This window comes from Drosophila novamexicana, unplaced genomic scaffold (genome assembly GCF_003285875.2).
Source record: "Drosophila novamexicana strain 15010-1031.04,08,12 unplaced genomic scaffold, DnovRS2.1 tig00000485-arrow-pilon, whole genome shotgun sequence".
Taxonomy (NCBI): domain Eukaryota; kingdom Metazoa; phylum Arthropoda; class Insecta; order Diptera; family Drosophilidae; genus Drosophila; species Drosophila novamexicana.
The window spans coordinates 4,715,803-4,730,915 of NW_020824808.1; the positions used below are offsets into that span (position 1 = coordinate 4,715,803).

The window sequence follows — 15,113 nt, forward strand, 5'->3', positions numbered from 1 at the left end:
AAACACCTTCATCGATCGGTGATGTTATTTGAAAATTGTGTACTCTAACTAGGCTTTTAGCATTACATTTTCATATTATATGTATATTGTATTGAATAATTAGGAAGACACTCGTTTTGTCGACCGTGTATAAAAGTAAAATAAAATAAAATATAAAAACCATTTAAATTTATTAAAATGACCTATGAAATTTAAAGTGAGCTCAAAGCAATTGTCATCCACCATAAAGAAGATGTTTGTCATTATCGTAGATACTATTCCATACTTTAATACCGGCCCTTTCACACTGAGGCTGAAACTCTACTTTGTGCCCAATATTCATTACATCAAATGGATTTTCTCTATCCACAGGCCTCCAGTTTTCCGTCTCGGTTTCTACACAGTTTGGATCTCCCGTGCGTGCGAATGATGTCAGAATACCCACCATTCGGTGTATAGTCAAACTCTCCGCTTCATTCAAGGGCTTCTTCCGAACGCTCTCCCTGGGAAACATGTAACCCAATTCATCGGCATGGCAAACCCCACGCCTTATGTCATTCCCGCATAGTTTGATCCGCATCAAATTGTAGTGAGGCGAATCAAAGTCAAACCGGTAGAGATAGGTGGGCGCCTGAGCAAAGGCGAGTCTGGAGAGCACGACACGATGTATGCAATGCCAGAAGAGTTTATAACTGAAAAGCTGAAACAAAGGACATTTTAACTGAAGCAGAGCATTAAATATTGGCATTGTCTTGACTTACGTCCAGAATTTGCATAATATTGTTCACATTGATGTCCCCACGTCCAAAATGGAAGTTTATCAGTTCCATAGCGCGATCATTCAGGTCTTTCATTGTATGCCTGCGGTACACATCATAGGGCAGCACCAGCGCTGGCTCCTGCTTGAGCAGCTGCAGCATGAAACAATTGTTGATCTTGCAGTGGGGATACATGACCAGACCCTCGAAAGAGGTGCCACCCATTAGCAATGGCACCTCCTTAGACCAAGCGTCTCGCATCATCTGCAGAAAGGGGCGTTTTAGCAAGCCTTCAACACCCGATTGGTACTCCAGCGTAGGCACAAAGGGATACAAGTGCCCAAAAATATATTCCCGTGGACCGAAAAGTTCGTGCTGTACCAGCTCCTCAGCGGGGAGCGAGCGTAGGAACTCTAAAATTGGCGACTCCAACATGACGCCCCTGTAACCCTTGATGTTGGCCAGACGGCAAAACAAGGAGTCCGTATTCGGCACCTGAACCCAGGGACATGTCATGGCCCCGGACATTATGATGGCCCGCTGAAACAGACCACATGCCTCCGGCAGGCACATCATAAAGTGCACAGAGGCGGCACCCGCACTGGTGCCCATTAAGGTTACATTCTTTGGATCTCCATTAAAGTGCGAGATATACTTCTGGGTCCAACGCAGCGCCAGAAGCTGATCATGCAGGCCAGCATTGCCCGGTACGCCCAGATCGGGGCAGCTTAGAAGTAGGAAACCCAAGGCGCACAGCCGATAACTGAACTGCACATAGACAATGTCCTCGCGCATCAGAAAGTCTGGGCCATACTTAACCCTTGTGGCGCCGCCTGTTTTAAAGCCGCCACCATGAATATAGACTATGACCGGTAGCGGCGATTTTGCCGTATCGAACTGAATTCAAGCTGCGATTAAATTCAATTGCAATTGATTCCCATCCAAACACTCACATGTTTGGTATACACGTTCAAGTAGAGACAATCCTCAGCGCCTATCGTGCAGCCAGAAGAGTTTTCCGACTGTACGGGACGCGAACGCTCCTCCAGACAGTCCAAGACCTTGCCACACCAGGGATCCGCCGGCTGCGGCGCGCAAAAGCGCAGCTTCCCAATAGGCGGATTGCCAAAGGGTATGCCCTCAAAACTATAGTATTCATGGCCACATATGCCAACCTGAAATTTGCCCTTCACCTTGCCCACGGGCAGGTCCACGATCTTTGTCTCGATTCTGGCTCTCTGGGAGAAGTTCGACTTGCTGGCCACCAAATGCAGAACTTTAAAATTGCTCTGTCTACTAAATTTAAACATGTCATTGCCGAATATAAAATAAGTTTAGCTAAGCCAAAGCCCACTTGTTTGCACTGCTCGTACTAAATTCTATTCCAAAAGGAGACCAGTTTCTATTATTTCAAGCCAGAGCCCAAATTCCCTTATACTTACATGCATCATTCAAACACAAATAGCTAACCAAAGATGGTTTCCCTAATGGCTAACCATTTATTTTAACCCTTCTCAACCATTTGTATATCTTTTACTATTTAACTAAAAATGCATTCTGGAACTTAATCATCTGCTCACATCTGCGAATTTCATCCACCAAAGAGTAAGCTATTGTGATTATCGTATAGCTTATCCCACATCAACAATACTTCCTTTTCAGACTGAGTGCCGAATTTCAGCTTCTGGTCAATTAACATGGCCTGGAACGGATCCTCATTCCTCAAAGGCTTCCATAATACACTTTTTGTTTCTTCACAATTTGGATTTCCGGTGCGAGCAAATGTCGTCAGGATACCAACCATTCGCTGTGTGATAAGATTCTCATCCTCACTCATACGAGGCGTACGATTCTTTAGTGGAAATAAATAGGCCATGTCTTCGGCATGACAAACGCCGCACGTAATATCCTTACCGGTGAAATAAGGGCGCACAATGGGCGTGGGCGAATCATAGCTGAACCGGTATAGAAACGTGGGCGCCTTGGCATGAGCGAGTCGGGAGAGAACCACGCGATGAATGCCATGCCAAAAGAGCTTATAGCTGAAGAACTGGAAAATAAAGATGAATCAACCAATCACTTGGCTTCAAGGCAAGAGTAAGCTCTACTCACATCTAGGAGCTGGATTACACTATTTTTATCTATGGGCCTATGTCCAAAATGAAAGCGCATGAGCTCTTCTGCGGCCTCTTCACGCTCAGTCTTAGATAGTTTCGTATGGATTTCATAGGGTAGCGCCAGCGCCGGATTTTTCTTGAGCATTTTCAGCATCTTACCCTTGCTATTCCTGTATTTGGGATACATGAATAGACCTTCGAACGAGGTGCCGCCTATCAGCAGTGGCACATCCACGGACCAAGCTGTGCGATACATCTCTACAACGGAGCCCTTAATCAGAGCATCTTTGCCGCCGTCATTTGCGGATGGGGCCTGAACCAGTGGCGCAAATGGATACAGATGACCAAAGAGATAGTCGCAGTCGCCAAAGTGATTCAGACGCACTACCTCCTTGGCGGGCAGACAGCGCAGGAATTTCAGTATTTCCGTTGCCTTGACGTCACCCCTGTAGCCCTTTTCCCATGCCAGCCGGCAGAATAGGTCATCTGCATAAGGTACAATAGCCCAGGGGCAGGTCATTGTGCCGGACATCATGACGGCCCGATGGAAAAGGCCAGACGCCTGTGGCGCACACATCATAAAGTCCACCATGGCGCCACCCGAACTAGTGCCCATAATGGTTACATTATCTGGATCCCCATTGAAGTACGAGATGTATTTCTGCACCCAACGCATTGCGGTCAGATGGTCGTGCAGGCCGGCATTTCCAGACACGCCCAGCTCTGGGCAGTTGATCCTGAGGAAACCCAGCGCACTGAGCCGATAATTAAACATAACATATACGATATCCTCACGCATAAGATACTGAGGACCGAATTTCTCGGTTATGGCGCCGCCCGTGCAGAATCCACCAGGGGTAAAGTTCACGATTACTGGCAATTTCTTCTCTGACTCGTCGAACTAAAAATACAAATTCCCTCTAAATGCACATCACAATGGAACCTGAGAGTTACTAACATGCTTGGTATACACATTTATATACAGACAATCCTCGCTGCCGGTGATTTGGTTTGAAGATATTCCCATTTGCGTGGGTACAGAGCGATCCTTAGTGCAATCTAGAACCATATTACCCCATGGCTCTGCCGGTTGCGTTGGACTAAATCGCAAGTCCCTGATCGGAGGCTTACCATAGGGTATACCTCTAAAGCTATAAAAGTCGTTGCCACAGTGACCCTCCTCATGGGTGCCCCTTACCTTGCCCATGGGCAACTCTACAGTTCTTACGGCTGCGCATTTGGAGTAGTTTAGTATTAAAGTTTTTACCAGATTATTAGAGCTGTGGCCACGACTTTGTAAGCTTAATTTTAACATATTATAATTTTGATATTTGTGTTCTGAAACTGAACATATTTTTGATTAAAAATGAATTGGCTACCCTCGAAACAGTCAGATCTTCCAGGTTCAAGTTACAATAAACGGCGCATATAAATTTATACAAATAAAATTACTTTCTCGAAGGCTGCACAAGAAAGTTCCCAGTTCGAATCCCTGATTTCAACTGGAACAAGTGTCACGCAGCTGAGAATCCTCAAAATTGAATTGTATTCATAAGGCGAATGAATATTTACAAGCTTACCTGAGTTCATTAATTGCAATCAAAATGGTATATCGTATGTTTCTTGAAAAGTAAAGAATTGTTTATTGGCACTGACGTATTTATTTATTAATTTTTTGCTTTATAAGCAAATCAAAACAGAGAAAAACATCCTTTAGTACTTATAAGTTAATAAAATTGAATTACATAAATAAACTAAAATAAATAAAATAAAATAAATAAAATATATAAAATAAAATAAATTGTTAAATGATCTATATTTAATGCCAATACTTTAACAGCACTCTGTTAAGCAGAAAGTCTACTGATACTTACAAAACTGTCAAGCCAATATAACAGCTAAATTTAAAACCTAGCTTTAACTACAGTAAACTGATTTCATGGCTGGAAAGAACGCAATTAGTCAGTGATGCAAGTATGCCCTTTTGCTTAGGTAGATAAAATAATATTAAATAGTGTTAATTGTGATCTTACAACCTGAGCACACATAAAAATTCACTTATATTTTTATTTTTCAACCAGGTATTGCGACCCATTAAACGTTAACAACACGAACAGCTGTCGACAAATTGTTGTAGCAGCGCTCTCTGTACTGCCCGGTACAACGGGCATTATCAATAAAGTTTTCATGCTCCCATTGCCATATGTTTTTCAATAAGAGCAACAACAGCGTCGTCTATCGAGATAAGCGGTCGCTTTTGTCGTTCGTGATTAAAACATCAACTGGGAGACTCCGGCCGCTTCGAAGATTGTAATAACTGCATACAGTGAACACTGGCTAAGGCAACATTTTCAATTAATATAAAAACGTCATGAATGATAACAGCAAATATTTCAGGAAATAATTAAAAGATCATATATTTTATTCTAACTCTAACCAGAATCCTCTCCTGCATATAAAATGAAAGCATCATGTGTCAAAAATTTATGAAAATTTATACTGTCAAGCATTTTCTGGTCCATTTCTTCACAACTAAATTACCAAGTTGCCGTTAGCGAGTTACCACTGTGTATGAAAATTGGGTGCGCGTACGAGCATTCGTAGACAGCCCTATTCTAGTTGAACGTTCAGTTGAAGCTTGTCAATTGCTAGGGACGGAAGTAAAAGCAACGCCAGTCACAGAAATTGGTTCGCGTAAAACCCACAAGGACGTAATACCCATCCGACATGAATGTGCAAATGGGTGTTGCGGATCTGCTAAAGCTGGGCACCAAGTAGGTGACATGAGTCTTCCCATTGAATCGCTGTCAATGGCATCGTAAATGCCAACAGCCAGCAAAAGCTCAGCGATAAGATAAGATCAACTTGTTTAGCAGGCCAATAATATAAATTTCGATTGCTCTACTCTAATTCAATGGCAGGCTCATCGGCCACAAGATCGTCCAGTACACTCTGGCCACAAAGGTCACGGCGGTGCTCGAAACCCAGTATGGTCGGGTGCGCGGCCTTCAGCGTAAGACCCTCTACGAACAGGAGCTCTATTTTGCCTTCGAGGGCATACCCTATGCCAAGCCGCCGTTGGGTGAGCTTCGTTTCCGCGCGCCACAGCCCCCAGAACCCTGGAAGGGCGTCAGAGATTGCACGTATGGACGCGAGAAGCCCGTGCAACAGCATTTTCTGATGCATGTAGTCGAGGGTTCCGAGGATTGCCTTTACCTAAATGTGTACGCAAAGAAACTTAAGTCGGAAAAGCCCCTGCCCGTCATGGTGTGGATCTATGGTGGGGGTTTTCAGATTGGCGAGGCCACAAGGGATGTTCACAGTCCAGATTACTTTATGCAAAAGGATGTTATTCTAGTTACCCTTAACTACAGGCTAGGAGCTTTTGGTGAGTGCTTTAATCTTGGGCTGAGTTTGGAGAGTGTGGTAAAATCTCGGAATTCTGTGAAATTTTCTCTCACTCTCTCAACGAAAACAAGTTTTATTATAAGTGGTTTATTGTATATGTATATGTGGAGCACTCAATAGCGTGTAGACAATCTAAATTACATGCTGTGATTGACGATATGGGACGTATAACCAACCTGTATTGCGATAAAGAGTAGTGTTATTAATTTTGTATTATTATTATTATTGCGGCAAATGGAAAATGTATCCCAGATTTTCTTTACTTATATGGTTATACAAAAGTTTGATTTGTGGCAACTACACAATATTTTGCTAACCAACATGTAAAAGCAATGTAAAGGTTAATGCTGTTAACTTAACAGAATGCCTTAAAGATCCGCCAATCCAAAATACTTTTACAACCAAAACTCAAATGACAAAAAGGGAATAGTAATTGAATAATTAATATATTATATTTTGCGAATGTAATTAATGTAATAATGCATGCCCTTGTCACAGGTTTTCTTAGCCTCTCCGACCGGGACTTGGATGTACCTGGCAATGCTGGACTCAAGGATCAGGTAATGGCCCTGCGTTGGATACACAACAACATCGCTAACTTCAACGGGGATCCAAACAACATTACACTAATGGGCATAAGTGCGGGCGCTGCTTCCACCCAGATAATGATGTGCACAGAACAGACACGAGGTCTCTTCCACAAGGCAATCCTCATGTCGGGCTCATCACTCTGTGGCTGGGCCCGTGAGCCCCAGAACAATTGGTCCCATCGGCTTGCATGCCAGCTGGGCTATGCGGGCAGCGACAATGAGAAGGAAGTCTTTCGATTTCTACAGAGCGCCTCGGCTAGAGAAATTGCCAGCTATACAACGCTGCAAAACCAGGAGGAGTTACGTGATTATATACTGTTTCCATTTGGACCCGTCATAGAACCTTATGTGAGCGCCAACTGTGTGATCTTCAGGCCACCTGAGGAGATGCTTTCCCAGGCCTGGGGCAATAAGCTGCCCATAATCATTGGTGGCACCTCCTTCGAGGGCCTCTTCTCCTACCAGTTCGTAATGCAGGATGCGGAGCATCTACTTAGCGCTTTTGAAGCCTTAATACCCAGAGAGGTGCGTGGTGTGTCCACGCCAGCGGAGCTTAAGGAACACATCAAACAACTCAAGATGTCATCCTTCGAGGATCCCACAAGAGGCCGCATGGAGTTCAAGGAGTGCCTGCAATTGCTTTCCTTGAAGCACTTTTGGCATGGTATCCATCGAACTGTACTCGCCAGGCTGGCCTATGCGCCGACCAAGCCCACCTATCTTTATCGCTTCGACTTCGACTCGCCCACCTTCAATCACTATCGCATTATGGTGTGCGGCCGCCATGAAAGAGGCGTTTCCCATGCGGATGACCTCTTCTATTTATTCTACTGCATCCCAGCCTACAAGCTGGACAAGTTTTCGCCGGAATACCTCACTATCGAACGTCTGATTGGCATGTGGACAGCATTCGCGACACACAGTGATCCCAACCGCGCCCAGGTGTTGCCTGTCACCTGGGAGGCCGTGGACTCGAACGCTACTACAAAGTGCCTAAACATTGGACGACAACTCCAGTTCATAGAATTGCCGGAAATCAAGCAGTTGAAACTGTGGGATAGCTTCTATAAGAAACTGAAATTGTATTAGGTCAGTGTAAGGTCGACAGGATATTGTATAATATTTGGGTCATCACATCAAAGATTTAAGAGGTTTGAGATATCGTTCGTTAAATAAATATATATATATATATTTATATATATATACATATATATATATATATATGCAAATATATATAGTCTAGTAAATTGTACAACAAGATAAGGACGCATGTCGTAATACTTTTTTACGGAAAAAGGAAAACATCAAAAGGTTGACCAAAATTAAAAATATTTTTTAAGGTAATTATTTATTTATTCTGTTTTACAATCATTTTATAATTTATTATTATTGTGTACTGCAAAATAAAAGACAATGCCTTTTATTATCAATCTACTTACGCAAATTCGTGTCACGTTAATTGCCGTCACAACACCCATCTCAAACTTTGTTGAGAGTCGAATCCATGACTTTATTTATTGCTGTATGCTCCTGACTGTCTGAATGGTGTGCAACGCACAGCCCACACCGTTAGAGCTGGGAAGCGGAAATTTTCACTGTAGTTGCCTTATGTGATAAACGTGAATGTTAGGGCGGGGTTTCGGGAAATTTCACCCGCATGTGTGAGAAAACGCGAAAAACGTTTGTATGAACATTTTTTGTTTGCCATCCGATCGGCCTCAATCGAATTTTCAAAGATCTTTGTTCAATTTCATTTGAGGGGTGTTTCAGCATTTTCGAAGAAAGCGTTTGTCTTTGGTGAAAAAGGGGCTTTAAAATTATTTTCATAGACTTTTGTGATCATTTATTTGATACGCTCTTGGTTGGCAAATGCGGGTAAACGGTTTTAGGAAAGTGTATTCATCAGCTTCATAATTCTCACCGCAAGTCTAACATCGGCGGAACCTGTTGATTTCAAAACTTGGTCCCGTATTCGATGCACTTAAAAGATATTTTTAAATAGAAGTGGAGATCAGGATGGTTAGATTGTAATTTTCCACGGGCATGTTCTTAATGGAAAGGTAATATCTAAAATTGTTAGCAAAATCGTTGCAACGGCAATGCCGGCCAATACCCGCTAGTATATATATATAATTGCTTAATAAGCCATAAACCAATTATAGAACTAGTTTGCTAATATACTAGTTTTTTTACTTAATCGAAGTTCGTAAACTTGTTTATAAATAATAGACGATCGTTTAAATAAACGCACAAACTGTTATTAAATATTTCGAAAATCTTCAAAAATGTATTGCTTTGAAAAGTAGGCAAGGCGCTTCGTTTCTCACGAAAAATGTCAAATATATTTTCTATTTCAAATTGAAACAAGTGAAAGGGGGGAGATACACTCCACTAGATGAAAGAGATACCCAATAAACATATCCTTATATGTCCTGTAAATTAGTAAGACACTCTTTCTGAATGGGGACAAGCATGTGATACTCTTCCGAAATGAATGTGAAAGTGTGTGCTACGGAGCGTTTTAGGCTGGCCACTAAGTAGATGACACAAGTTTGCAATAAGAGGACACTCAACTTAAATTTTCATTTATTTAAAGGAGCATCGCTCACAGGATTGTGCAGTACAATCTGGCTACTGATTTCGAAACGATCCTGGATACCCAGTACGGAAGGGTGCGCGGCCTTCAACGTAAGACTCTCTACGACGAAGAGCTCTACTTTGCCTTCGAGGGTATACCCTATGCCAAGCCGCCCTTAGGTGAGCTGCGTTTTCGGGCGCCCCAACCACCGGAGACGTGGACCCACATCATGGACTGTAGGCACCCACGTTCAAAGCCCATGCAGCGACATTTGGTATTGCATGTAGTCGAGGGTTCCGAGGATTGCCTTTACCTAAATGTGTACGCAAAAAAACTTAAGTCGGAAAAGCCCCTGCCCGTTATGGTCTGGATCTATGGGGGCAGTTTTCAGATTGGCGAGGCCACAAGGGATGTTCACAGTCCAGATTACTTTATGCAAAAGGAAGTTATTCTAGTCACACTTAACTACAGGCTGGGAGCCTTAGGTGAGTGTACGAACAGAAGAAAAGGAAAGAAAATTGCAACCGATTGTTACCCGTCAAAGTAATACATATATATAGGCTTGTCCGATTTGGTTCGATCCTTAGAAGAGCAGCGATCAGCAGTGTTCGCCCACCATCTCATTCTATCTTTAAACTATGGGTGATATAGAATTTCACGATCTATGGTGGCGGGGTGGTTGGGGAAGACATCAACTGCAATATTAGGGAACTCCAAGTCTGACGCGCTTATACACTTTACATATTCCATTTTTCCAGAGATGCTTGGCTCTATTTTATCGGGTACCAACACTTATTTTCTTATTTCAGGTTTCCTTAGCCTCTCCGATCCGGACTTGGATGTTCCTGGCAATGCTGGGCTCAAGGATCAGGTAATGGCCCTGCGCTGGATACACGAAAACATCGCTAACTTCAATGGCGATCCGAACAACATAACATTAATGGGCCTAAGTGCGGGTGCTGCTTCCATTCAGATAATGATGAGCACGGAACAGACACGTGGACTCTTTCACAAGGCCATCCTCATGTCAGGATCGTCGCTATGCGACTGGATCGATGAGACCCGCTACGCCCAGCCCTATCTGCTGGCCTGTAAGCTGGGCTACGATGGCGATGAAAATGACCAGGAAATATTTAGCTTTCTGCAGAGCATCCCAGCAAAGGACATCAGCGGCTGTAAAAGGTTGATCATGAAGGAGGAAAAACGCGATTATGTGCTGATTCCGTTTGGACCCGTCGTTGAGCCCTACGTGAGCGAAAGCTGTGTGATCTCCATGCCGCCTTGCAAGACTCTATCCCATGCCTGGGGCAATAAGCTACCCGTGATCATTGGAGGCACCTCCTTCGAGGGCTTGGTGTTCTACCAACATATAACCGGTGATATAGAATACATGCTGGGCGCCTTTGAAGCTTTAGTACCCAGAGCGGTGCGCTATTCATCTACGCCGGCGGAGATCCAGGCTCACGTAAGACGTCTGAAGGTCTCCTATTTCGAGGATGCCACGCTAGATCAAATGGAATTTAAGGACTGCCTACATCTTCTTTCTTGCAAGCACTTCTGGCATGCTATTCATCGAACTGTGCTTGCCCGGCTGGCCTATGCGCCAAACACGCCCACCTACCTCTATCGCTTTGATTTCGACTCACAAAGCTTCAATTACTCTCGCATCATGGTGTGTGGACGCAATGAGCGTGGTGTTTGCCATGGCGATGATTTCCTCTATTTGTTTTACTGCATACCATCCTACAAATTGGAGAAGACTTCGTGGGAATACCGCACCATTGAGCGGCTGATAGGTATGTGGACGGCATTCGCGGCACACAATGATCCTAACTGCGATATTGTCAATCCAACCATTTGGGAGACCCTCAAATCAAACGGTATTCCAATGTGCTTAAACATTGGCACAAATCTTGAGTTTATTGAACTGCCCGGGAGGAAAGAACTGCAATTGTGGGATACCTTCTATAAGAAATTGAGACTATACTAAAGTTCTGAAAGATTAAAGAGGATCATGATATCATGGTCCGTAAGGTCAAACGATAGGTCAAAAAGGTGTAAAGCCTTGTTACTCAATTGGAGAGTGTATAATTGCATTACAAGCAAAATAGTAGTTTCAGAGCTAGCTTAACGTATTCCACGCGATCATAAAACAGTACGACAATTACCCAGAAATTAAAAAAAGCAGATCCATGTTACAAGGCGAGTCAAACGAAGGATAGTTGACAAATTGACAGGAGAGCAGGAACGCAGAAAAACATTTTGTACATGATTTTCTAATAACTGAACGCTTACGGAGTCAGAAAAACAAAACTTCAGAAAACGATGGTAGCAAATTGAGATATTCTCATAAAATGGCGTATAAAAAAATCTCCTAATCAACTAATAAAGGTTTGAATAAAATAGATAAACAAAATAAAACTAATTGAGAAGATTTGCCTAGAAGAGTCTAAATAAATGTGTTAATAAAGTAATACTTAGGAGCATTCAATTTGAAACTCATTTGAATTCTTTTCTTTTTTAAAAATAGTAGTTAAAAAATGATTCTAATTCTAAAAACAAGTAAGAGGTTCTAGTCGGGAGCTCCCGACTAGGGGATACCCTGAACCCTCTTATTCTAACACCAAATAAATTAATAAAAAAAGTTCCCTTGGCAGCGCTCGAATTTGCAACTGACGCATTACTTACTGTCGACTCTACTCAAGAGCCACACCAGCAAAAAAAAAAAATAATAAATCTTTCCCCGGTAGGGCTCGAACTCGCGACAGACCGCACCACTTGCTATGCCTATACTCAGCAGCCACACCAGCAATTATGTACTTATGATAAAAAAAGAAACTAAAATAACATTACAAAATAAAAAGGCAATTACTATGCTATTAGAATGCGAAGCAGACGCGCATGAATGTGTGTGTGTACATGTATACAGAAATTCTTAAAGCTGCTGCCCCATTCAATTGCGCAGTTGCATATAACTTTGGTTTTTCTTAACCGATCTTTATGAACTTTTCTACAGTATATCTTATTGTACCATAGAATATTTGTGTATTCTGAAAAAATCAATTGCATTTAAATTGTGGCTTAAATTGGTTGGCAATAAAAGTTGGGTTATTAACTTGATTTATAGCTATGAGGTGGTAGCGGGGAGGTGGCGTAGGTATGAAATGAAAGATACTTGAAATATCTATAATATTCTAGAAGCAACATATCATGTTTGGTGGCTCTCGCTCTTATTATTTACCCAATTTTCTAAAATTTTTATCGATCGCTTGGAAACGGAGTAAGTTATCGATTATCGGAAACAAACTCGATCTGCGCGGGAACTAGGAGCATCTACATCTAAAATTTCAAGTCTCTAGGTCTTATAGGTTCTGAGATCCTTTGGCTCATACATACGGACGGACGGACGGACGGACAGACAGACGGACATGGCTAGATCGACTCGGCTATTGATGCTGATCAAGAATATATATACTTTTTGGATTCAGGGTATAAAACAAAAAAATAAAAATAATTTCAAACAGCTTTTATATGCCATAATACGATTTATTTACATGTGGCTACAACACTCTCAGGGCAAGAGTTGGAGCAAACCTAAAATAATTGCTCCTTTTTATATAGGCTATCCCAGACGAGCAGCTTCTCGTGCTCGGGCTGATCGATGATCTTCACCTCATTGTCAATGTTGAGCACACGCTGTGGCAGCTCCTGCTGCGCGGGCTGCCAGTTCAGATGCGCGGTTTCGGCGCAATTGGGATTGGAGGTGGCCGCAAAGGATGTCCAAATTTCCACCAGGCGCTGTATGGTGCGATATTCTCCCGATGCTTTGTCCAGTTTCCAGGACTGCGAGTTGCGGAACAAATAGCTCAGCTCATCCGCATGGGCAACGCCCTTCTTAATGTCATCGCCACAAAACTTCTTGCGATAGAAATTGAAATCTGGCGAATCAAAGTCGAAGCGATAGTAATAGGTGGGCGCCTTGGCATAGGCCAGACGGGCTTGCAAAGTGCGATGGAAGCCATGCCAAAAGATCTTATAGGAATAGTACTGAAAGAAGCAGAAATTTGTTTAACAGAATATGGAATATTGATTGCTTTAGTCGGGAGTGTCCGACTAAGACTAGGGGTCGGAGATGCCTCATGCTAACTATTACATACATTCTCAAAACACTATTATAACCTTTTCCCATTTTGAACAGGGTACAGGGTACAAGAAAGTGTTTCAAACTCACGTCCAAAAAATTCATGATGTGCTCTGAACTGGGTCTAGCATCACCAAAGTACAATTTTATCAGCTTGTTGCTGAACTCCAAATTCTGCTGTTTCGTATTGAGCAAAAGCACTTCGTAAGGAATTATACGCAACGGATCCTGCGGCAAGGTATCCAAGCCCTTGAGATTGGCTTTCAGAGCTGGATACATGAACAGGCCCTCGAAGGAGACACCGCCCATCATGACGGGCAGCTCATTGCTCCACGCCTCGCGTGCCATTTCCAGCTGCCGCTTGGGCGCCACGCAGTCCGGCATGATGTACGGCTCCACGGTGGGCCCAAAAGCATAGATGAGGCCATTGCGTCGATCCTCGGCGGTGAGCAGGCTGTGATTAACCAGCTGATGTGGCGCCACGCCCCGCAAATGTTCCAACACCAGGCGATCAATGTTTTCGCCCTCATAGCCATGCGCCTTAGCTAGCCGATAGGCGAAATCTGCGGGAGGCGTATTTGACCAGTAATTGTGCAGGGTGCCCGACATGGGTATGGCCTTGTGGAAGAGTCCACGCGTCTGCTCTGTGCACATCATATAGTGGGTGGAGCAGCCGCCGGCGCTCTCGCCAAATACCGTTATGTTGTTTACATCGCCATTGAAATGGGAAATATATTGCTTGACCCATTTGAGAGCTAGAACCTGATCCTTGAGTCCAGCATTACCAGGCACCTCTAAGCTGGGGTCTTTCAGACTGAGAAAACCTATGTGAATGAGATAAGGAAGAAAGCATATGTAACGTTAGCTTGAAAAAAACTAGAAAGGCTAAAAACGAATACAGAAACTAGAGGTGCAGATTTTCCGCAACGCACAGCCCACACCGTTAGAGCTGGGAAGCGGAAATTTTCACTGTAGTTGCCTTATGTGATAAACGTGAATGTTAGGGCGGGGTTTCGGGAAATTTCACCCGCATGTGTGAGAAAACGCGAAAAACGTTTGTATGAACATTTTTTGTTTGCCATCCGATCGGCCTCAATCGAATTTTCAAAGATCTTTGTTCAATTTCATTTGAGGGGTGTTTCAGCATTTTCGAAGAAAGCGTTTGTCTTTGGTGAAAAAGGGGCTTTAAAATTATTTTCATAGACTTTTGTGATCATTTATTTGATACGCTCTTGGTTGGCAAATGCGGGTAAACGGTTTTAGGAAAGTGTATTCATCAGCTTCATAATTCTCACCGCAAGTCTAACATCGGCGGAACCTGTTGATTTCAAAACTTGGTCCCGTATTCGATGCACTTAAAAGATATTTTTAAATAGAAGTGGAGATCAGGATGGTTAGATTGTAATTTTCCACGGGCATGTTCTTAATGGAAAGGTAATATCTAAAATTGTTAGCAAAATCGTTGCAACGGCAATGCCGGCCAATACCCGCTAGTATATATATATAATTGCTTAATAAGCCATAAACCAATTATAGAACTAG

The 15,113-nt window shown here is 43.0% G+C and overlaps 5 protein-coding genes across 5 annotated transcripts; 2 read left to right on the top strand and 3 right to left on the bottom strand.

The window, feature by feature from the left end:
• Nucleotides 1-172: 172 nt before the first annotated feature.
• On the bottom strand, nucleotides 173-2,077 carry LOC115761261 (esterase B1). Its single transcript, XM_030702975.1, has 3 exons — nucleotides 1,691-2,077; nucleotides 741-1,634; nucleotides 173-679 (listed from the first exon to the last, which is right to left on the bottom strand). Exons 1-3 carry the CDS (start codon nucleotides 2,045-2,047, stop codon nucleotides 215-217), a joined length of 1,716 nt encoding a protein of 571 aa, XP_030558835.1. The 5' UTR covers nucleotides 2,048-2,077; the 3' UTR covers nucleotides 173-214.
• Nucleotides 2,078-2,218: 141 nt separating this feature from the next.
• On the bottom strand, nucleotides 2,219-4,209 carry LOC115761260 (esterase B1-like). The gene is made up of 3 exons (XM_030702973.1): nucleotides 3,813-4,209; nucleotides 2,850-3,755; nucleotides 2,219-2,787 (listed from the first exon to the last, which is right to left on the bottom strand). Exons 1-3 carry the CDS (start codon nucleotides 4,167-4,169, stop codon nucleotides 2,329-2,331), a joined length of 1,722 nt encoding a protein of 573 aa, XP_030558833.1. The 5' UTR covers nucleotides 4,170-4,209; the 3' UTR covers nucleotides 2,219-2,328.
• A 1,108-nt stretch (nucleotides 4,210-5,317) lies between these two features.
• LOC115761264 (esterase B1-like) lies at nucleotides 5,318-8,197 on the top strand. Its single transcript, XM_030702978.1, has 3 exons — nucleotides 5,318-5,628; nucleotides 5,776-6,242; nucleotides 6,761-8,197. The coding sequence occupies exons 1-3, from the start codon at nucleotides 5,582-5,584 to the stop codon at nucleotides 7,939-7,941; spliced, it is 1,695 nt and encodes a 564-aa protein (XP_030558838.1). The 5' UTR covers nucleotides 5,318-5,581; the 3' UTR covers nucleotides 7,942-8,197.
• A 1,004-nt stretch (nucleotides 8,198-9,201) lies between these two features.
• LOC115761265 (esterase B1-like) lies at nucleotides 9,202-11,907 on the top strand. Its single transcript, XM_030702979.1, has 3 exons — nucleotides 9,202-9,389; nucleotides 9,449-9,915; nucleotides 10,240-11,907. Exons 1-3 carry the CDS (start codon nucleotides 9,343-9,345, stop codon nucleotides 11,418-11,420), a joined length of 1,695 nt encoding a protein of 564 aa, XP_030558839.1. The 5' UTR covers nucleotides 9,202-9,342; the 3' UTR covers nucleotides 11,421-11,907.
• Nucleotides 11,908-13,024: 1,117 nt separating this feature from the next.
• Nucleotides 13,025-14,880, bottom strand: LOC115761508 (esterase B2-like). The gene is made up of 3 exons (XM_030703276.1): nucleotides 14,867-14,880; nucleotides 13,662-14,385; nucleotides 13,025-13,477 (listed from the first exon to the last, which is right to left on the bottom strand). The coding sequence occupies exons 1-3, from the start codon at nucleotides 14,878-14,880 to the stop codon at nucleotides 13,025-13,027; spliced, it is 1,191 nt and encodes a 396-aa protein (XP_030559136.1).
• Nucleotides 14,881-15,113: the final 233 nt, after the last annotated feature.

Coding starts and splice junctions, on each gene's coding strand:
- LOC115761261 (XM_030702975.1), bottom strand. CDS start 2,047: ATGTTTAAATTTAGTAGACAGAGCAATTTTAAAGTTCTGCATTTGGTG. Junction 1,635..1,690: donor TGAACGTGTATACCAAACAT/GTGAGTGTTTGG, acceptor GCTTGAATTCAG/TTCGATACGGCAAAATCGCC. Junction 680..740: donor ATATTATGCAAATTCTGGAC/GTAAGTCAAGAC, acceptor CCTTTGTTTCAG/CTTTTCAGTTATAAACTCTT.
- LOC115761260 (XM_030702973.1), bottom strand. CDS start 4,169: ATGTTAAAATTAAGCTTACAAAGTCGTGGCCACAGCTCTAATAATCTG. Junction 3,756..3,812: donor TAAATGTGTATACCAAGCAT/GTTAGTAACTCT, acceptor TTGTATTTTTAG/TTCGACGAGTCAGAGAAGAA. Junction 2,788..2,849: donor GTGTAATCCAGCTCCTAGAT/GTGAGTAGAGCT, acceptor TTTATTTTCCAG/TTCTTCAGCTATAAGCTCTT.
- LOC115761265 (XM_030702979.1), top strand. CDS start 9,343: ATGAATGTGAAAGTGTGTGCTACGGAGCGTTTTAGGCTGGCCACTAA. Junction 9,390..9,448: donor CGTTTTAGGCTGGCCACTAA/GTAGATGACACA, acceptor ATTTATTTAAAG/GAGCATCGCTCACAGGATTG. Junction 9,916..10,239: donor CTACAGGCTGGGAGCCTTAG/GTGAGTGTACGA, acceptor TTCTTATTTCAG/GTTTCCTTAGCCTCTCCGAT.
- LOC115761264 (XM_030702978.1), top strand. CDS start 5,582: ATGAATGTGCAAATGGGTGTTGCGGATCTGCTAAAGCTGGGCACCAA. Junction 5,629..5,775: donor CTGCTAAAGCTGGGCACCAA/GTAGGTGACATG, acceptor ATTCAATGGCAG/GCTCATCGGCCACAAGATCG. Junction 6,243..6,760: donor CTACAGGCTAGGAGCTTTTG/GTGAGTGCTTTA, acceptor CCCTTGTCACAG/GTTTTCTTAGCCTCTCCGAC.
- LOC115761508 (XM_030703276.1), bottom strand. Junction 13,478..13,661: donor ACATCATGAATTTTTTGGAC/GTGAGTTTGAAA, acceptor TGCTTCTTTCAG/TACTATTCCTATAAGATCTT.